The sequence below is a fragment of the Amphiura filiformis genome, chromosome 8 (genome assembly GCF_039555335.1).
Source record: "Amphiura filiformis chromosome 8, Afil_fr2py, whole genome shotgun sequence".
NCBI classification, from domain to species: Eukaryota; Metazoa; Echinodermata; class Ophiuroidea; order Amphilepidida; family Amphiuridae; genus Amphiura; species Amphiura filiformis.
Window position 1 is genome coordinate 70,598,247 of NC_092635.1, and position 27,692 is coordinate 70,625,938.

At 42.2% G+C, this 27,692-nt stretch overlaps 1 protein-coding gene across 1 annotated transcript; it reads right to left on the reverse strand.

Annotated features, from left to right (window-relative positions):
- Positions 1–7: 7 nt before the first annotated feature.
- On the reverse strand, positions 8–26,628 carry LOC140158416 (uncharacterized). Its single transcript, XM_072181507.1, has 4 exons — positions 26,541–26,628; positions 5,945–6,206; positions 45–599; positions 8–12 (listed from the first exon to the last, which is right to left on the reverse strand). Exons 2-4 carry the CDS (start codon positions 6,186–6,188, stop codon positions 8–10), a joined length of 804 nt encoding a protein of 267 aa, XP_072037608.1. The 5' UTR covers positions 6,189–6,206; positions 26,541–26,628.
- Between the last annotated feature and the right edge of the window lie 1,064 nt (positions 26,629–27,692).

Sequence of the window (27,692 nt, forward strand, 5' to 3'; positions counted from 1 at the left end):
AGAAGTATCAGACTCAGCTTCAGGAACTTCAGTTCCTGACTTACAATCTTCAGGGACTTTGACATCTGCTGGTGCTTCAGGGATTTTTGAACTAGCCTTTGGCCTCTTGCTTGCTGGAGGAGCAAAAGTATCCGCTTCCCCTTCAGAAACCTCAGTCCCTCTCTTACAATCTTCTGGGATCTTAACATCTGCTGGTGCATCAGGGATCTTTACATTTGTGCTAGCCTTTGGCCTCTTGCTTGTTGGAGGTGCAGAAGTATCAGACTCAGCTTTAGGAACTTCAGTTCCTGACTTGCAATCTTCTGGGACCTTGACATCTGCTGGTGCTTCAGGGATCTTTTTGCTTGACCTAGCCTTTGGCCTCTTGCTTGAAGGAGGTCCACAAATATCCATCTCAGCTTCAGGAACTTCAACTCCTGACTTGTTCTCTTCAGGGACCTTGACATCTGCTGGTGCTTCAGGGATCTTTTTGTTTGACCTAGCCTTTGACCTTTTGGTTGTTGGAGGTGCAGAAGTTGCCCTGATGGAAGGCTTTCGCTTCCTGCTGCTCCTACGGGGACTAAGCTGAACTGCTGTTGTGTCTTGAGCTTGGTTGGAGTCTGTTGAAAAAACAGATATTCAATGAAAAGGATGGTAGCAAAGGTATTTCTTGAATGGAACAGATTACACTGACCAATATTCTTAATGTATGGGTACAATTAGACAATTTGGAGGACCGTGTGTCTGCACACACACACTTTACATTCACACACTCAGAGACCGACCCAAAAAAATTAGAAATCTTGGGTGGTTTTTTTTTAGAAGAAACTTTAAATTTGGACAGAATCAAGGACATTTTATATTTGTCATTCACTCATTTTATTTACTAAATGCATATATATTTAATTACAAATAAGAAGTATTTCCATTTAAATCAGTCCAAAAATGCAAAATTTTCAAACTATAGGGAAAATGGAGGAAGAGCCCATGAAAAAAAAAAAGATGTAGAAAGGATTGACCTACCGACCCTCCAAAACAATTTATTTTTATATTTGGTCAATATTTTTTAATACATTTTTTAAAATATTGGCGCAAAACATGCTTTTTTAGGTGTAAATTGCATGCTATAAAGACTTGAATAAAAGGCTAATTTCAGTCTATATTATGCATTCTGATTTTGTTGCTATAAAGACACAAATTAAGAGAGATATTTTATCCTATAATATGCATGTACACATGATTTTGAATACATAGACCTGTGCCAAGTCTGACTTCTGTGACAATTATCGTCAGAAAATCTAGATCCAAAACTTGACTGAACAACAAGGAATTTCATTTATTCCCAGCTAGCCTACCTAAACAATTTAATAGGATTTCAAAAGCCATATTTCATTATATTTTATTAATTCCAAAAAATGAGTGCTGCATTATTAGAGACTATTTCTGGAATCTGGAGTAACTATACTTGCAATTGCAATTATTTTATTAGGCAAAAAAAAAAAGGTTTGTCTCAAAGCTCACGAGTGGTTTGAAAACAAATGCGAAATGCAATTTTTTTTTATTCCCGACTTTTTTTATGGTATTTTGAGAAAAATAAAACTAAACAAAAATAATTTTTTTTTAAATAAAAAAAATTTCTGCATTTCTTTTTTGTCAAATCACGCGATTTTACAAATGCGCGCGCAAGCTTTGAGAGTTTGAGACAAACCTTTTTTTTTGGCCTTATATTGTATTCCACATAAAAGTACAGTGCCCTGTCTATAAATAATACAAATTTATGCAGCTTCCTTTAGAACTTACATCTGTTATAAAGCACTTTCAATTGGGTTTCAGTACAATGAGGTAAAAATGCTGATTTTTGTAAAAATGCATATTTTCGCATGTGTAATTTTTTGCGGTTGGCCAAATTTCCCTTGTTTTAAATTTGTGTTTATAAGCTTCCATACACTATCCTATATATGATAATTATACAAAAGGAATATATTCACTTGATATTATTTTCGTGGTAGTTGCTTTGGAATCGAAAAGCACAAAAATGAAACATAGCGCAAAAATGTCTACGTTTACAGTATCACAGGTTTGCAACAGCTGTGATACATGTAGATGTCCATGTATAATGAGTATCTATTATCACTAGGATCCACAACATGCTCACCCACCAGGGCACAGTTCTTTAACCCCAATACATACAGGTACATTCATTGACTGACCTTTGAAAATTTAGGGACAAAAACTCATACTCTGTAACTTGAGGTAAAATTTTGCACTATGGCTGTTTAATTGAGGTTATTGAACTATGCCATTGGGATGAGGCCATTGTGGTCCATAGTATATCATGGACTGTAGAAATCACCAGGGAAATCCCCAGCACTGCTTTGCATAAATTTAAAAAAATCACAAAATAGGTCTATATTGTTAGAAAGGATACGCAAAAATGCAAATATCTGAATTTCAATATCGGGGTGTGTGGCAAATGACTGATTATCTCTTTACTAATTTATTGGCAAAATAACACATTGAAGAGAATATAAAATCACTCAAAATACACATGGTGGCGACGGGCAATTTGCCCCTCATTTTTTTCAAAATAGCCCCCAAAACAAAGGTGAACCAGGGTGAAAAAAACAACACCCAAAAGCCCAACAATCACCCTCATTGAAAAACTAACATTGAAAAGAATGAATAAAATGTTTTTGCTGGGAAGAGATCATAGGGAATTTCCATTCACGAGCACGATGGTTTCATTTTTTTCTTGATATTCAAGCTTGCAAGTAACAATTTCTTTTACCCACACCTGTGTAGGTTAAAGAGAGCACATTCAAACTCATGTTAAATTTCTAGACCACATCCACCAGGCATCCCGGGCCAGGCGTGGAATAGCGAGGTCAAAAATGGCCAGGAAGTGGAATTGTAACTTCACTGGAAAACCAGTTTAGAACGCTTCCCTATAAATTACTTGACAAATACACATAATATCCATATTCCAAAGTGAAATAAAAGTAGCCCTAAAACCTAAAAATTGCCCCTAAACAAAAAATTAAGAGGGCATATTTAGTGGCTAAAAAAAGGACAATTATTTTGACCCCTGCATGCATTATGAAACGCTTGTCTGATTTGCTTGCTTCAAACAAAAGGCATAATGAAAAGTGTACTTAGCTCTACAAAATATTGATCTGTTTAAAAACCATGTTTTTTCAAAATGCCTAGACCCATCCATTAAAGGCATATATTATGAGCCTGAATATGCTATCTTGAATTGATTTTCAGGTAAAAACAACACTTTTAGAATGGCTGCACAGCAAGGAATCAATCTACCTCTTTCTAAAATTGTCATCCACCATAGACCCTGGAAATTTCCAGGGTCTATGCATCCACATTGTTTAGTAGTCAAAAATAGTTGCAACTAAATAGCCATAGCTACAATGTACAAAGACTTTGGCGAAAAGAAAAAAAGCACAATGATTTATATTACCCAATGATTTACTTTTTACTGCAATTTTGGCACTGGAGCCTACCACTCAGGGGCCAAAATTGCACAATTTTATTGGATTAGTCAAGAATTTGGTTCATTTTGGCAAAAAATTGCCGAATATGCAAGATTTTCATTAAATGCCGCCACTAAAACTATCCTAGCTACAACCCTAAACAGAAAGTGCAAGAAACATGCTACAAAATCACTCATCGTTTAAATGCTGCTCATGAATACACTATTGGAGTTCCAAAACAAGTCAACAATGACCTTGTATTCAATGCATATTGAACGCCTCCAGTCACTAATAACACAAAACTATTGAAGTATCGGTCCGGTCCAGTAAAAATACATTGTTCTCTTTTCAAATTTTGTGTCTTTAAAATACTTTTGAAAAGGGTTTGACAGACAGCCTTGTATCAACCATTATTGACTTAAAATATAGCCCTGGACTAATTTTATCAAATGATTTGATAACCCCTGTACAGGTGTCGAGTTTTGAAAATAACAGGCTAGTGATGTGGTCGACATGCCTTATGTCGACATAATGTCGACGTCGGCACGTATGCCGACATGTCGACATCAATTTTTTTTTTAGTTTTCAAAAAATATTTTTGGCCAGAATAGCAAGTTATAGGCCCAAACTGACTTGTTATTCAAGGTTGAAACCAGAGAAATACTGCTACTAAAAAAAGTTGGATGAACTTGTACATTTTGATTACCTTTGCTTCTATTGAACAGTCAGGGACACGTTGAATTAGTATGCATTGCTAGCTGTAATTAAAATGTACAACTTTTTCAACTTTGTAAAAAAAATTGGCATTTTTTTTTTGAGTAGCAGTATTTCTCTGGTTTCAACCTTGAATAACAAGTCAGTTTGGGCCTATAACTTGATTTTCTGGCCAAAATATTTTTTGAAAATTAAAAAAATTTTTTTTTTTTTTTTAGAATTTTTTTTTATGTCGACACACTGTCGACGTCGGTATACGAATTATATCGACATGTCGACAATAAAAAACGGTGCCGACCACATCACTATAACAGGCGTGCTATTAAATTGCACTCGGTAAGCAGTTTAGGAATTGATGTGTGCTATAAATCACACTCTGACAGGCGATTTAAGGTGTGCGATCGCACTTGCACGCCTTAAAACTTAATAATCCCAGCGATAATGTGAATTGAGATACCATGGAAATTGGAAAGCTCATTCCCAGGAAATGTTGGTGTTTGGAGGGAAATTCTGGTATTTGGAGGGAAATTGTGTCTTTTCTGTATATCAAAACATGCTATGAATTATGGGAAATTTAGCTTGCTTTTTTCGAGCCCTGTTAGCTACTTATAGGTCTCCATGGACTGGACGATACAATAATCAGCTTAGTCATATTCGAAAGTCGTGACTACTGCTAATAGTCGTGACTAATATGGCCAATACACAATCAATTTGATTGATCAATATCAAAGACCCTAGATACAAGAGTGGATACAAAATCTACCATTGTGCACTGCACACACGAACATCAATAGTGATTTTATTGTCCAACCAGAGGAGGCTTAAAGGCATTCCTACAATGCACTATGATTGGGAAATTTGATCAATATAACCTAATTTTAAAGGCAAAGTCCCCATTGCCACACACACAAAATGGTCATTTTAAAACTGCAGCCAACGAGCTAATAGTTGAGACTTAGGACTGATATTTGATTTTCTTACAGGAAACATTCATATTGTCCCACTGCATTAATTTTATTCCTAAGTCTCGATGTTATGAATGTTAAATAATAGGAAGAAAACACCAGATATTTGCACACAATTCCAATGCAAGGCATGATCAACTGTACCATATGTGTACAAAAGCCAGACATACAAGGTCAGAAACCCCATTGGGTTGTGGGAATGTCTTTAAACATCCTCTGTTGTCCAACCGTCAATAAAATCAAACTAGATTAGATCTCTTCAATAATATTGAAAAGAAATGTTATTTGGTATCCAGTCCTGCATCTAGGGTCCCCAATATTGACCAATCAAATTGATCTTGTATGGGCCGCATAAGACTCTATGCAGCCCTAGCAATTCCATCAATTATCGTATTCGTCCGTATAGTCCCACCCGTTTTTTAGGTGAAATTTTTTCAAAATTGGGGGTGGGATTATAGTTGAATTTCAAAAAATAAAACAAAAACGGTTATTTATTTTTTCGGTTTTGGAGTGTCCCTGGACCTAGACCTAAATGCTAGGATTATTCATAGTTGACCTAAAAAAATTGCATGTTTTGTGTTTTTAATATGAAAATTGATAATTTTAATTCATGTCATACTCTATTAATATGATTTCAAAATGCATTCAAATTCAAATTAAAAAAAAAAAAAATTTTTTTTTTACAATTTCTGGAATTTTTCGAAAAATGGTGGGGATGGGACTATACTCGAACGTGGGACTATACTCGGACGAATACGGTAATTTTCTAACTAACGGTATATGAAGAAAAGTGTAACTTACCATCATTCTTCAAACCATTATGATCATCGTTAGCATCGTTTGCTGGTTCAATTTTTCTCTTTCTCCCACGTCCCGGTAGCTTTCTACCCGACTGCTTCTCAGATGTAACAGACTTGGCGTTTGGTACCGACTCTGCAACTGTCTGTGATTCTGGCTCAGACTGGTTTTCTGAGTTACAACACTTTGCAGCCTCAGAGGGCGCTGGACATGGTTCTGATTTGCGTCTGCCTCTTTTCCTACCCATTGTACGTACATAAGCAAGCTGCAATAATAATAAGATGTGATTCAAAATTAGATTGAGAGACTGAACATTTTTATCCATACTGTGTATAACACAGTGTCCGAAATAAGGAAAAAATGGAGGGTGTCCTGAGAAAACCCAAACAATGAAATAAAAACATCGACTACATTGAATATTTGTGACCTGCTCTAACATAATGAATACAAAGTCGACAAAACAATTTTTTGAGATAAAACATATACTTCCAATCATGTACTTTAATATTAATCAAGAAAGTATAGTAAGTTTCATGTCAAAAACATTGATGATTTCAATGTTGCCAATGTTAACAGACTAAAAACATTGACATGTCAATATTGGTAAATCTCTCTACTGTCTATGGTAAAACATTTCAATACATTGCAACATCGCAACACCTTAATGGTGTATTAATTATCACCACCTGCTGAGATCATAATTTGCAACTATTAATTTTCATCTGGACTGACATTTAGGCTCTTCCATTTAAAATTCACACTACCCCTGTGGAAGATTTTGGAAATATCTGCCACAGGGGGAGTATGAATTTCAGATGGAATGAAACATTAGGCAGCTCTTTTGAATTTCATACACCCCCTAAGAAAGATTCAACCTGAATCTTCCCCTGAGGGAGAATGAGTTTCAAATAGAGCTGCTAATTAAATGTGTTAATTCCATTTGGAATTGATACTCCCTCTGTGGAAGATATTTCCAAAATCTTCCACAGGGGTGGTGTGAATTTTGAACGGAATAGCCTAATTTTCATCTAGCATCAGCAGAATCACAAGGTTGAGTAGCTGATAAAAAAAAATAAAACAATAAATTTATGTTATTTGATTTAATGTGTGCTTCAGCTGGGCATGACCACACTTTGTGAGCACACTTCAACAATAATTATTCTGCTGCCATTACATGTATAGGATATATCATTATCAGAATCATTTCCGCTTCACTAAGTCTGCAACTAATGCGCAGGTACTCTCAGCTCAGACTAAGATTGTGATTACCCCCAGCAGCTCCCCATTTTACAGTTTTTAGTACATTTTACACCTGGGTGGAGTGAAGCAAATGGGAATTAATCTATCTTGCTCATGGTGGGGCTCGAACCCGCAACCTTTCGATTATGAAGCTCGCGCCCTAACCATTGGGCCACCATGCTTCCCTGATGCAAATCATTTGATTTTATTAATTTTCACATAACGTAAATTGTTTTGTTCTTTCTAATTAACATGTTGATATTTTGTTTTTAATCACATGTAAAAATTTATAGTAAAATCAAAAATGCATTTGATCCTCCCACAAAATATGCTGCCTTCCATTAATTAATACTGATTAAAATGTGCCAAATGTCACATGGTAATTCTGGAAATAAATTAGTAAAACATACATATTGAAAAATTGCGGAGGCAGAATTCAAAATTGAATTGTAGTACCATACCATGGACAAGTTTATCTTAAAAATGATTAGTTCCAACAAATAAACAGCAAAGTCAAAAGGCTTAAAAATGTAAACTTTATTCAACTTCCTTCATATTGCGCTGCGGTATCATGGCCTTGAATGCTTGTGATTGGCTACTGGAAAATCAAGGGTCGGTAGAATGACCATATAATGAGATGCAGACCAGGGTTGTAGCACAGTTCCAGGATCTGTGGTTGTAGCTAGCCTAATTTTAGTGCCGGCTAAAATTAAGAGAAAATTGAATCAGAATGCCAATAACTTGACAGTAATGGCATTTGAGGACAATTTGTCATATTAGTGCTGAACTATAATTCCCTTGAGTGCCGGTCGGTCAGGCTGAGTACTGGTTACTGCCGACCAGTGCCGATCACAGTGGCTACAACCCTACATGCTTTAAAAACATTGCAACATCGTGCCATAAAATTAAAATGTACTTTTTAATTTCATCGCACAATGTTGCGATGTTTTAAAAGCATCACATCGTGTTGCAATGTGGAGTCTGAATGGGACTTAAAGGGCATTTCGTGATCCACAGCCTCATCCCCCACTTTTCTCAAAAAAGTTGAGATTTTTATATCACTGGAAACCTCTGGCTACATAATGTTTATGTACAAAATATTTCTTGCAGATTAATTCGTTTTAGCAAAGATATCGTGAAATTTGAATTTCGTTCTGGTGCACCAGAACGAAATTACAACGCATTGTCTATGGAGCAGTGTAATACACATAATCATGCATAACTCGCATAAGCATAAAATCGGAATCAACTGAAATTTTGGGAATAGGCTTTTTTCGTGGATATGTACTGAAAAATGTCATAAAAAGAGGATGCTAGGATCACAAAATACTCCTTTAAGACAAGTCATTCATAAAACAAACTGAAGAACACCTCCACAGTTGTATGTCAGGACTAGTCCGACGAGTAGGACCTGTTTTTTTTCTTCGTTTACCAACTATACTCTAACAAAAATCCACTAACCGCGCCTCCCGAAAAATCCTTTTTTGACATAAAAGTCCCATTTTCTCTCAGTAAATCATTGATAAAAAGGACACTTTTTCCTTCCAATGAACATAATGAATTGATTTACCCTCAATTTTGATTTTATCATTCCACCACAGGTACTGCTTTGCAATTTGATTGAAATTTAATTGACCACAGTTAAAAATATTTGTGAAAGTGGACCAAGAAAATAATACATCATACCAGAACTTGTTGTCTACCTTATTTTTCATTGCATTAAATCGAAGTAGACCTGTACAGCAAATATCGTTATCTTTACATTCAAACATAGACTTGACAATTTTATCCATTTTTTGTCACCTTGAATAACCCTTCGAATCCAATTTATTTTTAGTGCATTTATATGAGATTCAACGTCTGCCATTTTAACACCTCCATTCTCATGATCTTGTACAAGCTGAGATCTTTTGATTTTGTCTGCTTTCTCGTGGGGTGGCGCGGTCACTGGACTTTTGCGATTCATCTTTCTTGGGCCATGTGAGATAGCATGTGGAAATACCAAGGCCAGTTAACTACTTTACACATGGTACAGGTTGGTATCTTTACCATCTGTGTCATGCTATGTCCTTGATCATGTGGTACATTCTTCACACACACAAAATAATGAAACATATGTGATCAATCAAAATCAGTCGTTAGTCGGAAATATTGATTTTGAGGGTGCGAATATTTGAGGATTTTGGGTGCGAATATCATGAGCCAAATCAGGTAAAGTTTCATTAGGATTTCTGACTCTATTATTTAATTTCATCCAAAATAATTCTTCCTGGTTTTCATGACCAAACCTTAGGTTCAAGGAAGCTAACAGTGAATGGAGGTCATGTCTTTTTGAAATATCCACATCACTCAATACTCCCTGTGCCGTACCTCTTAAATTTGCAGCTAAATGCATAGCTTTCTCATAATCGTTCCAATTATAGTAGTCTGCTACCAATTCAAATTGTAGCAGGTAATTGGACAATGATGTTGTACCATCATATTTATCTAGTTTGATGTCAGGCTTGTTTGGTGCATGCTCATAGTCATTAAACTGAGAGTGTGCAGTGGCTTCACTGAATGATGCCATGTTATCCTGCTCGTTACTAGTTTTGTACCTTGAAGCCGACACATTTTGATCACTGAAACCAGCCTCAGTCAGCATTTTGACAATACATTCTATAGCTGCTTCCATTTGACCAACTTTACTGTGTAAAGAGGCTATGTGCCATTGTTCATGCTTTTCTTGCATGTCTGTTGAGTTCGGAGACTCGTTGGCAGCAGTGGTAACTGTCATGGCCAGGGTTCGAAATTTTGGTTGTGCGGTTGCCCGGGACAACTAAAAAAGTCGCCGGACAACCAAAAATACTGATTCGGTTGTCCGCCGGACAACCATAAATCTAGCCAAAAGTCACATTTGTAGGCCTACGGACAACCAAAAACTTAGACGGACAACCAGAAATTGTAATCTGGTTGTCCGTGGGACAACCATTTATTTTTCCTAAATTCGAACACTGGTCGCGCATTAGTTAAATTTTCGAACTACTTGAATTTTACGGGTGCGGCATCACCGGTATGTATCTTGTGTTGAACAACGTTGGTCAGGCCCATATCATCTTGGATTTAGCAAAACTGTTTTGATTTTTGATGATGAATCTTAGGGCTTGACTCTGTTGGCTCTCAGATAGACCTTCTTTGGATTTTTCCCAAAGATCTTCGAAGTAAGCCGGGAGTTCATTGTTGGTACTAGTTTGTTCGGATTCAGTTTAACCATGGTTCAGTTACATGAAGGGTTCGACCTGCTTAAGTTATTACAGCATTGTCGTCAAATACCGTACCCTTTGTAGCGTCTAGCACTTGGCATGTGTAATCATGTGTGTAGCCCGCTCTTCCAACTTTGATACCGCCAAGAGCACCTCGTTGTGATCTCGATTCGGATTTTCAAGTTTCGAGTCACGTATCGAGTTTCGAAGTTGTTGAGGTTAATTGCTCTTTAACATGAGGTTTTTATGCTTACGTTACTGATCCATCGTTTTTATCTACTTGATCCTTTACTAACACTATTTGTAGCCAATTTTATGCGGGTCGAAAATCTGGTAAAAAGACTTTCTATCCCACCGCTGCCCCCAAATGAAACGGATGTGCCTTGGCCTACAAATACAGATGTGGACTAAATATGGTAGCGTGAAAGTCCCAACAAAGGATCGATTGAAATATAGGCCTAAATGTCAGGATCATAAATAGCATAAATACCTGGTCGTTAATTATGAAAATGGTTGTAGAATTGATTGTGATTTGCCACGGATTGTGAATTAATTAATTTAAGTAACTTAGTTAAAGAAATCAGGTCAATAAAGGTGACTCATGACAACATATAAAATTAGCAATATTATATTGTACTGGTTTCCCAGCATAAACTGTAAGCTTCACAATGCACAACAATATATTCAATATTCACGTATCAAGTTTACAACTCCAATCTCATCACTGAAATTATCAGTAAAATAACGACATTATTAAATCACTAAAATCAGTCACTTCATCCTGTAAAAGTCACGAGTGCCTCGGCATAAAAGCTTCACTTATAAATCATTGTGGGTTTGTTTACAAATGAACAGCTGATTGCTGTAATTTCCCACGCTCAAATTGACGACGAAATTTAGAGTATATCGGACTCTATCGCCGATATCTCAAATACATTTACTATATTATATTTATTTATAAAAGGCCGAAGTATTGATTAGAAAATCGTGACAATTAAGGAGATGAATTAACTAAAGAAATTAATGATTTATGTTTTATAGATTATGCGTATTTTATTTATCTGACTGAAGTTAAAAATAGAAAAGCCAAAAACCTGATCACGCCATAAGCGAGAACTCACTCGGAATTAATCCGCGCTTACTGAGTCTCCGTGATCCAAAAGTATCCAAAACTTATAAGTAAATTAAAAGCACATTTCTAGTCAGATATTATATTAAATACGAATCATTACGAATTATTACAACACTCACGTAGCTGATCCTAAAAGGATTAGCGAGTCTTTCAGAATGTCATACCGCAGTATGAGTTGCAAGACATGAAAACACGTCCACCCGGTACAAAGCCTGGGCCGCAACTCAGCCGTTCCAAAACAACACGATCGGCATTTCATTTCTATATCGCGCAAGCAATTTGGGTCGCGCAATTTGCGTACGCGCTGCGCCTGCAAAGCAAGCACGCGATACCTAAGCAAATGAAATAAAGATTTAAATGAATAATTATAAAATATGATAAAAATATGATTAGTGCTGCCGAAGTTTAAATGATGGTTTTCAATATTAGTAGGCCTACTAAGGTGCCTACTGGGGGTTCCGTTACATTATGTTATTTGCATATTTATGAATATTAATGAGCTTATTTGCATATTTTGTCTACATTTTCATTAATTCAGTCTGTAGCTTAAAATGCAATAACCAATCAACTTCTTGGTTTGGTGATTGGATATTGTGACCTGATGTTTGTGTCATACATGTTATTTGCGTACATAAATGAGCTTATTTGCATATATTGCATATTATTTGTATTTTATAAAACATTGGTTTTTTAAACACTTTTGAGTTTGCCAGGGGAAGTCTGCCTCACCTCCCCCCCACTGGCTACACTACTGCTAGAAAGTTGTTACCATGGTCACATAAAAGTGCATATTCATGCAGTTGGGAGATACCTCTATTGCTGCTAAGTGATAATTGCATTACCTTTGCTGGCACTAAAAATACACTCTCCGAAAAAATTGCTTTTTTTAAAAACAAAATGTTAGAAAAATGCCGAAAAAAGTTTAGAACTTGAACATTATGTATCTGTTTGGAATAATATGAAAGTTAAAACAAATACGTAGAGGCAATTTCATTTTTTGGAGTCATGTCCACTTTTGCTTGGATGTAAGAAGGTGGTACTACACCCCTTGATAAATTTGTGACTATTTTCTCAAACAATAATAACTAGGGGTGTAAATGAACAGTTATTTGTCTAACCATTTAAACAGACAACAATCCAGTCAGTTTTACAGTGTAAACATATGTTAAAAAAAAGGGGAATTTTTTTTAGACCCTTAAACTATTCTTGTTATTCATGGTTGGAACCAGAGAAAATTGCTATTTACACACTGAAGGTATTATAAGGGCAAGGAATCCAGTTACTACACTGGAATTTCAGTGACTCAAGACAAGCGGTACATTATTTATGATAAGAAAAGAGGTAGGCCTACTGCTACAATGTACCTCATTTCTAAAACATATTTATAATGAATCACTTGTCTTGAATCACTGAAATTTCAGTGTCAAAGTATTCAGTAATTGGACTCCTTGTGTAGTTATTTTTTGAGAAAAATTAGTCACAAAATTTATCAGGGGGTGTAGTACCACCTGAAAGCACTGACTGGTGTATACACCCCCAGCAAAATGTTTTTGAGGGGCACCCTTTAAAGCACTGGCTGGCGCATGCTCCCTATTCCAACAATCATGCAGATACTTGTGGGCCAGTTCACTTGATCATCAGAACATAGAATGGGGTCACTGACCGTCACTCCCGCTCAAATATGAGCCCCCTGCCCCCAGCTTTAAGTTATGTCTTTGAGCAGATACTCTTTGGAGCACTGGCTACCTATTTGCTCCCTATATCAAAGATCATTGCGGAAACTCAAGGGCCAAACAGGTCCCTTGATCATCAGAATGGGGTCACTCCTGCTCAATTATGAACACCCCCGTGGTGTAGAGTCATAGAGGCACATGCCTCCTAATCAATTTGAAAAATCTCATAGGAAAATGACAAAAAAACAGCCTGTGCCCACTCAACCAATGGCAGCGCCTTCAATCACGCGTCACGGTCGTTGCCCCAACAGAATAATTCATGCTACGCCAGGGTTATAGCCACGCTGGTCGGCGCCGGGGTAGCCAGCACGAACCGGCGTCGACCGGCACTAAAAAAATCTCTTTTAAAATTTTTATTTTCCTTTTTTTTCCACAAATGATTTATTCATCATAAAAGGAGTAAAAAACCAAAAACATTTTTGGGGGTATACCCCCTATATCCCAGTTCCAATAATTGAAACTCCCCGCTCCGACGGGGAGTTCCAACAGGTGCTGTATGTGTATGTGTTTGTATGTGTTTAATGCATTCACATACACACTTAGCCGTCGGTACGAAGAAATCGTTGCTCAAAAATGATTGCAAATTACACATTTGTAATCATTTTTCACCACAAAATATGATATGAAAACACAGGTGAGCAATGTATGAATATATGGAGAGGTGAAACAGGTTGTTAATTATTGTCAATATTAATATTTTGCGACATTTATAATGGAAATAATCAACACTGTAGACACCCTATGGCACCTTCTACAGCTTGAGAACAAGTCCTCAAACGTTCGAAATTTGTAGTTACTACAACTGCCCCTATCCTATTCCCCGATCCCGAAAAAGATTGTGCTCCGAGCCATAGCCAGTATTCTAATTGGATACTAAAATTAGCCGGCACTCAACTGTCTTGGTCTAGCTATAACCCTGCGCTGCGCCACTGCCCCCTCCCACCCCCGAATCTTACAAACTAAAACATTAACAACAAATTGTTTTAAAAATTAAAGATACAATTTAAAATTATCATTGCATTTATTCAATTACATTATTTTAGAACCAAAGTTTATGTCTAGTTCCAGTAACTGTAACTTGGCATACCAAGTTTCTTAAACGTACAGACTACAGTGCATCTCTATGTACCGCTGCAAGACTTCAGGTCCGTAGATGTCACTATGTTTATGATAAAGACTAGTCCCAAACAAAAATGTTTGGTAGACTCATAACCGGTGCGATCTTACCTTTCCGATGTTGATTAAGATACTTCTTGCATCGATCCCGAGATGCGGAAAAAACCAATAGTCATTTTGTCCCACATAAATGAATAAATAACAAAAACCCCGATCCCCGAGTGGACTCACCCATTCGGTGACGTCACACACGGTAATCACCCCTTATCCGACTTGGGCAGCCCCTACTCGGCCAAACTTGTAGGGGGCGGCCGGGGGCCGGGATTATCAACATCGGAAAGGTAAGATCGCACGGTTATGAGTCTACCAAACATTTTTGTTTGGGACTAGACTCAGTACACCGGTCGATCTTACCGCTTCCGATGTTGATTAAGATACTTCTTGCATCAACATCTGAAAGATCGATCTAGCAAGTAACCGACGGATGGAGGTACAAGATTGGCCAGCATCTGATAAGGATCGGGAGAGTGGGTAGCATGGTAATCGCGAGGTCAAACTATTTCCCCCCCCCCTCACGGCCGGAAACAGAAAGACTACGTGAACAGACAAAAACCCCTGAACTGAAAATTCAGTGGTTAAGAATAGAAACACTGGTTCTTACCATGTTGGAATTCTGATTGTCCATAAAACACCTGATACCCAACCACCATATTATCTCCGCAGAATAGCCCTGGAGAACTTATCGCCTGGTCGTTGGTTTACGTTTTTGTAGTAAACCGTGGAAAAGGACGACGGGTTCTTCCAAGACACAGCCTGACAAATCTCTTCTATGGGGACCCCCTATGGTAGGCCCACGAAGATGAGATAGATCTGGTTGAGTGGGCCTTGGGGCGGCGTCTTTTGCCGCCCGAGTCCACCAACACCTGGACCAGCCACCGTGCCAGAGTCTGTTTAGCGGCTGGACCGTGCGGTTCTGGCGTGAGTGATAAATAAGCGGTCATGAGCCCCTCTTAAGGTTTGTGTTCGCCAAGGTAGTGCTGTAGCGCCCTCACCGGGCACCACAACCTGTCTTCGGCTATTGACGAACCCTGCCCAATATTGGGGAGGAAGAGGGCGAGTGTCGGAATGTACCGCTCATTTTTGCAAGGAAATCCGGGCGAAGAAACAGCGTCGCTCCGTTGTTAGTAGTAATCGGAGGCTGACTTGAGACTGCGTGCAACTCTGAGCAGCGCCGTCCGAAGCCAACGCCAGAAGAAAGGCCGCTTAAGAGTGGCGTATTTAAGGGTCGCTTTTGACAGGGGCTCAAAAGGGGGGCACTTAATATACTCTAAGACTGTGTTGAGGTCACATGGGGAGACCAGCTTCCTTTCCGGCGGGCGCTCGTTGAACATACCGTCGAGAAGCAGACTTAGGGACCCATCTGAATTGATAGTCGACCCGTCTTCAAATCCCCGATGAATCGAGAGAATGGCTGACTTATAGTTGGCTATCGTTGCCTGCTGAAGTCCTGACCTGAACTTTTCTGTCAGAAAATCTGCCACTAGAGGCACAGGGGCTCTAGTGGGAGATGTATTTCTCTCATCGCACCATGCGTAGTAGGGAGCCAAGCGCTGACTATACGCACGGAGGGTAGACTCGTCTACCCCGGCGATGAGAGAAGCAGCTTCTGATGAAAAGCCTCCCTCCGCCGCAGACGTTCCCTGATAAGGGCCATGCAGCTAACTGCAGGTGCTCTAGTGGTAGACTTGGTACCTCTCCTCCGGGCATCCGGAGTAGATTTGGTAACTCGGGGAGTACTCGCGGCTGAGCCGCTAGTAGATCCACCATCGGTCGAAACCACAGGTGTTGCGGCCAGAACGGTGCTATCAGAATGACGTTGCAATCCTCCCTCCCGATCTTGGTCACCACCCTTGCGAGCAGTGAGATCGGGGGGAAAGCGTAAGCAGTCATTCCTCCCCAGTCTACGGACAGAGCGTCCACGGCGAATGCCTGTGGGTCTGCGACCCTTGAGCAATACACCGGCAGCTGATGATTTCGATGAGATGCGAACAAATCTATCGAGGGTGGTACATCACCTCGAAGATCGTCTGGGCGACCTGCGGAGCAAGGGACCATTCTGTAGGTCCCGACACCTTTCCTCGTGACAGATCGTCCGCGAGGATGTTGGTGACTCCGCTATGTGCATCGCTCTCAGCGTAATCTGCCTGGCCTTGCACCACCCTACCAGGCGCAGGGCGTGCAGGCCTAACCGTGGTGACCTGGTGCCCCCTTGTCTGTTGAGGTAGGCCACCACGGTTGTGTTGTCTGTTTGGACAACGATATGAGATCCCACGATCACCTTCTCGAAATGCTGGAGAGTTCTCTCCACTGCCCAAAGTTCGAGAAGGTTGATATGGAACTCCGTCTCCGTGGCCGACCATAGGCCCGAGACTGAGTCCCGTGGATGTGGCCCCCAGCCCAGCTTTGACGCGTCGGTCGTCACTACGTGGACGCACCGCTGGTGCAGGAAACCTGACACCTTGAGTCAAATTGGGCTGATGGGTCCACCACCAGAGTTCTCTCGCGCGATCTCCGACATCGGAACGCGAGGGATATTGGTGACGACTGGGCCTGTAAAAGGCTAGAAGGTGTAGTTGTATAGGCCTCATGTGAAAGCGGCAGTGCACGAGGTCTACCATACTGGCCATAAGGCCCAAAACCTTCATCCATGCCACAGCGGGTGCCCCTCTGACTCGGCCAAGAGTCGGGCACACCTCGCCATGTTCGTCACCCTCTCGGGCGAGGGCACCGCGATCCCCTCCTTGAGGTTGATCTGGGCCCCTAAGAATAGTGGTGTCTCGCGTCGGGACCAAATTGGATTTCTTGGCGTTGATCAGAAATCCCAGGTCCCCCGCACCGCACGGACTACTAACTCCACGAGACACTGTGTCTCCAGCGGGGTGCGTCCGTAAATGAACCAATCGTCCAGGTAGCAACACATGTTGACTCCCCTGCGCTTCAGGTACGCTGCCACCGCCCTGACCAGGAGTGTAAACACTCTGGGGGAGGTGGACAAGCCGAATGGCAGGCATCGAAACTGGTAAGTTTGACCCTGTACCTTGAAGCGTAGAAACCTCTGATCTTGAGGTGCGATCGGAACATGCAGATATGCGTCCGAGAGATCTAGCGATGCCGCCCACATACCCTTGATGGGGCAGGCTAGCACCGAAGCGAGTCTCCATTCTGAACCTCTTGGGCCTGATGAACTCGTTCAACGGCTTGAGGTTCAGAATGGCCTCAATCGCCGGTCTTCTTTGGAGCCAGAAAAAGCGTGCTCCAAAACCCCTTGGTGAAAGGGGGTAGACCGGGACAATCGCTTGCTTCGTGAGAAGCTGAGTGACCTCTGACAGTAGTGCCCGACGCTGGGGGCCGTCTGGCGGCACTACCGTGGACCTCTGAATCGTGCAGGCGCACGAGGGGTGGCTGGTAAATTCCAGCCTGTAACCCCCACTGACCACTGACAATACCCAGGCGCCCGGTGAGATGGCATGCCATCTCTGGGCGTAATGCATCAGCGGCCGCCCACAGGGGAATCCCTGTGGAAGTCCAAACCTGCCGGCATGGACTGTCGACCGCCGTGCCCTCAGGACCGATCTGGTTTGCCACCCTTAGAAGAACGGCTCTTCTTAGGGGCTTGCCATCTGGTCCAGCACTACTCTTGCGCTTCCCAGTTTTTTTGGGAGGTGCTGGAGTAGCCTCGGGCTCGGGTGTAGTCTGTGGTGAAAGGCGTCCTGCTGAAGCGGGAGCTGGCGCTGAAGAACGCTTAGAAGACTTCTTCTTCTTGTGCTTCTTCTTCGCGCTTACTGCCCTTCCCTTGGTCAGGGCAGCCTCCGACTTCTTCAGAGTGCTCTCATTGGTGGCCTTCTTTGCCCGGTCCTCAACCGGAGCGCAAAAGGCCTGTCCAAAGAGTAGCCCCTGTCCCACCGAGTCTGACTTCTTCATTGCATCAGCAAAGTCGGAGCCGTAAGTTGACTGGAGGGACAGACAGGCATTCTCCCGGCGGCGAGATGACATCCTATGGGCTAGGCCCATAGAACTCTCGTTGAGGTTAGCTGTTAGCACCGCTAACAGATTAACCTCGCGGAAGAGTTCGGCGTTGCCCGTGGTCGTTCGCTACCTTCCTACCGAGGTGCTCGGCAAGCGTGGTAGCGACGCTAGAGACTCTGATAAGCGGCGTGCTTCGCTTATCGATGAGCTTTAGCTCCTCCTCCCACTGGGGGGAGAACGACCCGTGCGCCTTGGCCGCTAGCGGCAGGCGCTTGGCAACGTCTGGATCCATGTCAGGGACCCTGAGGTAGGTTTCGTAGTCCTCCTGCGAAACACGCAGTGGAAGCGTGCAAGCACGCGGCGTCGAAGCTCCAGCGAGCCTGACAGCCCTACGAACCCTACCCTTGAGGTCCGCCGGGAATGCAAGTGCAGGCGACCCTTGTGTGGACGCGCTAGCTGGGCATCCTACTGAAAAGATGCCCTGGTCCTCCTGAACGGACTCCTCCTGAGAGAAAGCCAGGCCCAAACCTTGGGCCACACGGCTCATCACCTCAGCGGTGTCCGCAGGCAGACCATTGCTAGCGAGTTCCTCACGGGAAGCGGGGAAGGATACCTGAAGCTAGCTGCACAGTCTCATCAGACTGTGAGTCGCTACTGGTTTCATCTTCCGACTCCTTTCCCTCGCCTTCAGACTCTGACTCACTCTCTGATGAGGAAGAGATCTGACGACGGGCATCTGAAGGTGGACAGGGAGGTGTCGCCACCGTGTGGCTAGCCAACTGAACACCAGCAGAAGAGGGAGTACTCCCGCTAGACCCGAGATGCTAGCTATAGCACCCGGGATCCGCGACGCTCTCGCTGCTGTCGCCCTAGCCATAGCAGTGTGCGGCCTACCCTGAGCTGTATCAGGGTTAGCCACTCGCCGCCCGGGTTGGGTAACAACTGGTGGTACTGCTTGCCCAACGCTAGGCGGCACTTGCCACGGTGGAACACCGTGGAAGAAACCACCCTGCGGCGGATACCACGGGGCATACCCTGTTGGTAGCTGACCCTGAAAGGATCCGCCACCAGGGAAACCCCATGGAGCAGCAGTACCAGTACCGCCTCCCCTGTTGCCACAGAGACTGTGGTAACCAGGACAGTACTGCGGTACCTGCGTGGTTGTAGCGTAGGTGCCCGGTAGGGCTCCCGCCGGCTGCGTACCACTGTACCCATGCCTCTGGCGTTCCCGCTAGAGGATCAAGCCGTGTGTATGGGTACCCGCTATACTGGCTGTCCCTTGGCTAAAAGGAGCTTGCCTAGTATCACGGGTAGCTGGCGTGTATACCCCGATCAGTCACCTCGCTACCTGAATAGGCAGTATCAATCAATGGAGCCATGCTCCGCTGAATAGATAGTGATCGATCATAAGGGGGTAATTGACCCATTGACTGTAATGGATCACCCACGCTCTGCTGGCTCTCGAGGACATAAGTGGGTTGTTGATCAGCCAGGCTGTTCAAACTACCTACCCTAACCTCTTGAGCCTTGCCCAAGGTCGCTGTGTGTGGCGGACCACTCACGGCAGCTATGAAGCTGGCGTGCATAGTGGCTACCACTGAAGTCAAGCCGTAGCTCGACTCGGTAGCTGCCACTGTTTGCACTTGGGTCGCTGTCCCGTGAGAGACTGCGAGCCCAACCCGGTATAACCGCTAGCCAGTCCCGGAGGACAGCCGGCAGCCATTCCAAGGCCCAGGGAATCACTCGGCGGTCCCACCATGGAGCGCTGCCGTGTGACAACCCCAGTTGGTTCTGCTAAGACTACACCTGAAGCGTTAGCCCCGGTATCGTCTCTGCTAAACCCCTGCACCTTTTCATTCGACCCTTGCGGGAGCGAAGGCGTGCTGCGTGCCGTGGATCAACCCAGGCAAGCCCGGGTTCCACTGGCACGCTGCGTGCTACAGACCGGCCGAGGCAAGTCCGCTGCACGCTGTATGCTAGGATTCAACCCAGGCAAGCCGGGTACCCTTGGCATACTGTCCGCCGCCGGCTACTTCGCGGGTGCTAGACCCGCCGTTTCGCCAGCAATAGGCGGTGTCCACCTGCAAGAAGCTCGCTAGAGATCTCACTGGTAGACTGGTACTCGCCTGTTAGGGCAAGTACCGCCCTGCTGCCTGCTACTAGCTTAGGCGTTAAGTCAGTGCTTTCGCTGGCTGCTAGGCCTTCGGCTCGCTAGCAGTCCCGGAGGGTCCGCCTGCTTGCCGGGACCGGAGCCCCAGAGGTTACCTTTTAGCGTGGCCCTTGCCGCCTCGCTAGTACCTACCATATCAATCTTACCTGTAGGCTTCTGTTTCTTAGTCTTCTTCTGTCTGTGTCGAAGACCTAAGCGAGCGCTACTTTCTAAATCCTCGAAGTGGATGTCCGATAAGCCTATGCAAAAGGAAGCACACTTATTTGATTTAGAGCAATCCCTGTGGGAGTAGCAGAGTGGATGCGGGTCCCACTCTGGTACAAGGGAAGGGCATGATTGACAAGGCCTAGACATTGTAGTAATCGGGAGCGTACAGCACTACCCCCGAACACAAGCTCAAGCCCAATAAACAGACCCACACGCACAGTGGCTGACGCTGATGTAGTGGTATGATATAAAAATATATATACAAAGGGATGAAAAACTGAAAACCTTTTGGGGAAGATTTGTCAGGCTGGTCCCTTCGGAAACCCACCGAACTCTTAGCAGTAACTCGGCGTCATCAGACGCGTACTGAAAGATATAACGATAGAGCACACCATAAACATAGCGATAATCACTCACCATACATGTATACACAGTACTGTACAAACATCTATTGTAACTTACTAGTCTGTTATAGTTGTTTTACGTGAGAACAAAATATAAAATGGCGTCCTAAAGTGCCATTTTGAAAGCGTGTGTCCCGTAGATGAGCGGACACACACATACAAGCTAGGTTTTTGTTTCGTTTTTGTCACTTTTCTTGCCTAAAATGTCGTCAAAACTATCTCCCTAGCGACTATACTGGTTGGTTTTTACCTCAGTGTAACAAACAAACTGTATATCTCGATCCTTTGGTTCGTAATGATACTTAAGCGTTGGTAAAGAAAAATCCACACGTCTATCTCATCTAGAAACCAAGGAGGATAAGGGGTGATTACCGTGTGTGGCGTCACCGAATGGGTGAGTCCACTCGAGGATCGGGGGTTTTGTTATTTATTCATTTATGTGGGACAAAATGACTATTGGTTTTTCCGCATCTCGGGATCGATGCAAGAAGTATCTTAATCAACATCGGAAGCGGTAAGATCGACCGGTGTACTGAGTCTGAAGTCTTGCTGGCAGGTAGTTGTAGTAACTACAAATTTCGAACGTTTGAGGATTTGTTCTCAAGTTGTAGATACTCCTGTAAGGTGCGTCCAGGGTTTTATTTTTGCAAGTTTGCATATCTAGTAAAATACTCACTTTAGAAACCTGTGTCACTGATGTATGTCATCTGTGATTGCTCAACTTATTCTATGCATCAGCTTTAGTCCAAAAAAAATATTTAAAAAGATGATTTTTGAGTGCTTTTTATGAGCAGCAAAAAGTCCACTCCACGATTGTGTACATGTGAATATGGTGATGAATGCACGCTAAATCGCGGCAGCACATACACATAGCTCCTTGGAACTCGCGGTCAGAGCCGTGAGTTTCAATTATTGGAACTAGCTGGCAGGACTAATACATGTCCAGTAATTTCATTGGTTGGCACAGATCGGCGCCGTTTGGCCGCGATGTTGTGCAGGTTAATAAAATCATATCATATCAAGTGAACACAAATCAAAGCTCTCCGTACGTCGCTCATTAACAGGGCGTTCACGACAATCTGAGGAAGCCTGTAGTGTAAGGGACTGCCGTTCTTTTCTGAAACCAGGCCATGCCCTTGTTGATTGAACATGTAGACTGCCTGGTTAACAAAGTTCCTTGTATCTGATCCAGAAAGTTCACTTACTTGTGTACGTTTCAACAACACCTGTTGTCTTTATCAACACTTGATTGGTAGTGACTGCTACTGACAACCGATCCTGATGAGACGTTGATCTTAGAGTTGCCAGTTGATTTTCCTCCAAGGGATTTTTAGGTCCCTGTTTCAGAAAGTCATCATATATGTGAGATAGTTGGTACTGTCCTTCATCTCTGTTCATGGTGGTGCCCTCCTCTTTCTTATTTCTATAGCCTCCTTTATCCAGCGAGTGTATCTATTTTGCTCCGTGCCGATGACCTCAGCTTCCCCCCATCCAATGATGTGATTCTTGTCGACGACATGGTCAGTGATGGCCGACTTGTGTATAGTTGACAGCGATTCCTTTCTACCTGCTCTGGTGGTAACCGTTTTGCTCATTTTCTCTGCCTCACTTCTGTGCTCTTCAAGTCTCGTGCCAAACTTCCTACCTGTTTCGCCTATGTAGGACAATTCACAGTTCTTGCAGGGTATCTTGTATACCGCATCCGTGGTGTTGTTAGGATCGCGTTTGTCTTTAGGATGTACCAGCTGTTTTCTGAGAGTGTCGTATGCGGTTTCATCGCAGTAGAAATGTTGTAACTCTTCATGACTCTAGAAATTCTTTCAGTAACACCTTTAACATAGGGAAGCACAACCATGCCTTTACTTCTGGTCTTGTCATCAGTCTTTTTTTAACTTTCTTGGGTTTGACACACTGTAATTGGTCTTTGACCTTCTTAAAGGTCCAATCAGGATACCCGCATGTTCTAAGGGCTTCGTTGACTTTCTCTTCTTCTTCCACTTTGTCTTCCTCTTCAGTCACAACGCTGTCTTTCCGGTTGTACAATGTGCGATATCACACCAAGTTTTTGATGTAACGGGTGATGAGACTGATAGTTCAGGTATTGGTCTGTATGTGTTGGCTTACGATAGACCAGTAGCTTTACAGTGCCGTCGTCTTTTTTCACTATCAGCGTGTCTAGGAACGGGGAGGCTACCTTGGGATTCTTGTTCAAAAGTAAACTTTATTGACCCCGATTTGTCAACTTGGTTGATGTGGTCGGTAAGCTGTTGGACGCAATCTTTGTTGATAACTTCTAACACATCATCCACATAACGCAACCATAGCTTTGGTCTACAATCTAAGGGTGCCGTAGCGATCGCCTGCTGTTCAAGAGCTTCCATGAATATGTTAGCCACAATCGGAGATACCGGGCTGCCCATCGCAGTACCAAACAGCTGGCGGTAAATTTTACCTCTAAAGGTAAAATATGTGGTAGTTAGTATGAACTCAAGAAGTTCTACCACATCCTCACTTGTTAACTTAAACCCTGTCTCTTTGTTGTAAACTCGCAACACGCTTTCTTTCTCCAGTCTACTTTGAACAATGTCTAACACTTGGTCGATGGGTGTGTTAGTGAATAAGCTCACCACATCGTGGGAGTTGAGAATGTCTTCCTCATCAATAACCACTTTTGCAAGATCTTCCGACAATTGCTTAGAATTCTTAACATGGTGTTGAGTATTGCCGACCAAAGCACCTAAAATATCAGCGAGCCATCTCAAGTACTGTAACCGATGGTTGCCGTATAGTCAACAATTGGCGCTTAAAGGTGTTAAGCTTATGAATTTTCGCGTACAATATAATCTTGGCACATTTTCGGCCGTGGGATAAAGCTGTTTGTACTTCGATTCGGTGATCTTACCTTCCTTCTTGAGTGCTGTCAACTTGGTAACTAATTTCGTTTGTACCTCTGTGTCGGGTCTGCCGGTAGTTCTTCGACGCCTTCTTGTCTCCAAGCATGGTAGTAACCTTCTCCTCATATTCAGCTTTGTCCAAAACAACGGTCGATTTGCCTTTATCAGCAGGTAGTATTATAATATCATCCACTTTCTTCAAGTCTTTAATAGCTTTCCTTTCCTCTTTTGTGATGTTTTGTTCCGGTACTTTCGATGATTTCAACGTGCTTGCTATTTTACCTCGAAGTTGGATTCTATCGTCCTCATGTAGGTGGGTGCACGCCAATTCGGTTGCTATCACAAATTCCTCCGCGCATATTTCTGGTGGTGAAATAGCAAAATTGAGACCTTTTGACAACACACTGGTTTGTGCAGGATTTAATTTGTATTTCGAGAGATTGATGACCCATTTTTTGAGTTGAGAACCCGACAAATCGATGTTAGAAGCCAGGGACTTTTTGTTTCTCGCGGCGGCTTTCTCACTCAGAATTTCTAACTTCTGTAGGTGACGTCGTTTAGTATCCTGATAAGTAGTCTCAGCGACGGTCGTTAGGTGACGCTCAATCCTTTGTCCCAACTCCGATTTCGCGGGAATTATGTTGTTTACATCTTCTTTCAACTGATCTTTCTTGTCTTTTAAGTTCTTGATTTTGTAATTTACCACACGGATTCTCTCTCTGATAAGACCCTTTAGAGATGAAGGACAGTACCAACTATCTCACATATATGATGACTTTCTGAAACAGGGACCTAAAAAATCCCTTGGAGGAAAATCAACTGGCAACTCTAAGATCAACGCTGGAACTACTTCTAGCGCCGGTTGTCAGTAGCAGTCACTACCAATCAAGTGTTGATAAAGACAACAGGTGTTGTTGAAACGTACACAAGTAAGTGAACTTTCTGGATCAGATACAAGGAACTTTGTTAACCAGTTTACTATACCGATCCTGATGAATCTGTTCAATCATGTAGACTGCCTAACTGGCCTGTATCTCGTTTCGGCCAAAGTACGTCTGTAATACATACCTGTTTTTAATGACTTTGCAACAATGTTTCTATTGTCAGCAATAACAGCTTGCATTCACACTTTTGAGTTTATATGGTGAATTTTCGTACACATCATAAATAAGTGAAATCAGAATATCCTGAAAGGAATTTAGGTAACAAATTCAACGACACTGACCTCGCAACAGCTAATGTTTTCATGTAAACATGGCGTCATTAGACATTTTTAGCCTACGTTTCGTATCCTACTATCGGATCGTTGAAACAACGAAACCTCAATCCCCGGCCTCATTCACGAATTCATTCACCTTCCTACACCACCAGTTGAAATAAAACTCGAAACATCCCGTGTTATTCCTCAAAACTACATGCACCTTCATTAATAAAAAATTGAAATCCTAGTAGAAATCCGTTATCGAAAATTGTTTGATATAAAACGTCACCAAAAGTAATTTTTCTGAAGAGTAGATACCGCGTGTCAAAATGGCGGCCGCAGTCGCATCCCCCAGCTTTGTACGTGTACCCAGGTCACGGTATGTCTACGTGACGAACAGTCAAGGTCAGAGAACAGCGCAACCTGTCTGCTGTCATGACGTAATATAATGGCTCCGCCCAATGAACAGCGCTGTCAATCATCCTTATTGCCTTTGTCGAACAGACTTTTACGCAGGTAAGAGCTCTCACGCTGTCCTCACTTTTAGGATCGACGAGCGTCAGGCCGACACAATCTGGTTGTGTAGGAGACTATCATCGCGATGCCCACGTTGGAACCATTGGATTACGGAAGAAATATTCATACCAGGACTGAAGCAAATGTGGCCATTTCTATGTTTGTACCGGGCAAGTACCGGACATTTTTCAACACGGAGCTAGCGGAAAATACTGCAAATTCGTCCAAGCCAAGGTAAGCAAAGGGTTGGGGATCGCATTTTAACTTTGACTAAACTGTTTCGGAGTTAAGGCACGCTAAAAGTAGACCATTTCGGGGCTGTATTTGGTGTACATGTGACGTTTTGAAAAGAGTAAAAAACGACCACTTATTCGCTATTGCTGAAGTATACCCGCCGAATCATGTACCAATACACAAGGTATTGGTACATGAGATCAGGTATATTGAACATGATGATCAAAACATGTTCATCATCATCATGATGCATGCATGGACAAATATACCTCATGCACATGATGCATGTGATGAATGATGCTCATGATGCTGCATTGCATTCATGTGGCAATGATCATTCATGTGCCACATTGTTGCCGTTTCGCTTTCGTTAACGTTGCCCGTTTCGTTAGCAAATGGCAAAAGCATTATTTTAGAACTCATTTATGATTTACGAAATTAGCAAAAGATTTCAAATATCACTAAGCAAAATATGTGATCCTCACCTTGCTTTTATAACGAAATCACGCAATGTAAGATATGCAACGGAAAGGATTGATGTTGGGTTTTTATAAACACTTGCTTCTCTCTTTGCCGACCTGCAAAATAACACTGACCTTGGGAGCTCTTATATCATTGGCTCTATCTGTGGGTAAACACTTTACACCACCACGTGGAGCAGGTAATTAATATTCATGAGATGATACAAGAGATTGGTTTGAACAAAAAAAAATCGTGATTGATTGATTCTGATGTAGGCCTATTTATTTTATTGTTATTACATTTAATTATCTTTTTTTAGGCCATTAAGCATATAGGCTACTTTTAATTTGTTATTTGTACTGTATTTTTTAATACTAAGTAAATATTAGGCCTATTTCAGTAAAGAAGCTCAATGCCAGAAAAAAAAATTGTTTCCAGTAGCAGGCCTGCCGTGCAATGCAGTTCAGTTTTAAAAAAATAATCCAAGAAGATAGAAAACACAAACAAACAACACCATTATATCCTTTTAACATTTATTTAAAATATAAAACAGGGAAAAAAATCCCCTTTGTTCCCCAAAACTGTCCATGCATGAAACACAATTTTCAAGGTCAAATTGAACTTAAATATCAGCACTTTCTTTTTTCTGCTTTTTTTTTTTTTTTTTAGGGGGTTTAAAGTTGGGACCGTAAATATATATATGGCTGATAGGCCTATTAAAAAGGCCACAAAACACATAACATGGAAAGGGTCCGGGGAACTTGAAGGTACTGAATAAATGATAACAGATTTTCATAGATAGGCCTAAGTACCGGTACCTGAGACCAGAGAAGATGAGAATCTTCTCTGCTGAGACTAGTCTCAGCCGGTAGTCCGGTACTGAGGCCATATTCAATATTTTGGTCAATTTTATAAGCTATCTTTTGAGCAAAATTCCCAATAGGGGGCCTATATAGCGGAAAGTTAGACAAGCGTGATACTTTATTATCTTCCATCAAATTATTGTTGGGTATATATGACCTGTACGGTTTTTTCGGAATCCTATCCGTGTTGGCGGGGGTAGGGGGGGGGGAGGGGTAGGGTACTCAAATTACCTTTTAACCGGGTGTGCCGCTGGAGGCTCTGAAACTCCTACAAATATTTAGGGATTTTTTTACCTAAAAATGGCTGATTTG

Coding starts and splice junctions, on each gene's coding strand:
- LOC140158416 (XM_072181507.1), bottom strand. CDS start 6,188: ATGGGTAGGAAAAGAGGCAGACGCAAATCAGAACCATGTCCAGCGCCC. Junction 600..5,944: donor TAATGGTTTGAAGAATGATG/GTAAGTTACACT, acceptor TTTTTTCAACAG/ACTCCAACCAAGCTCAAGAC.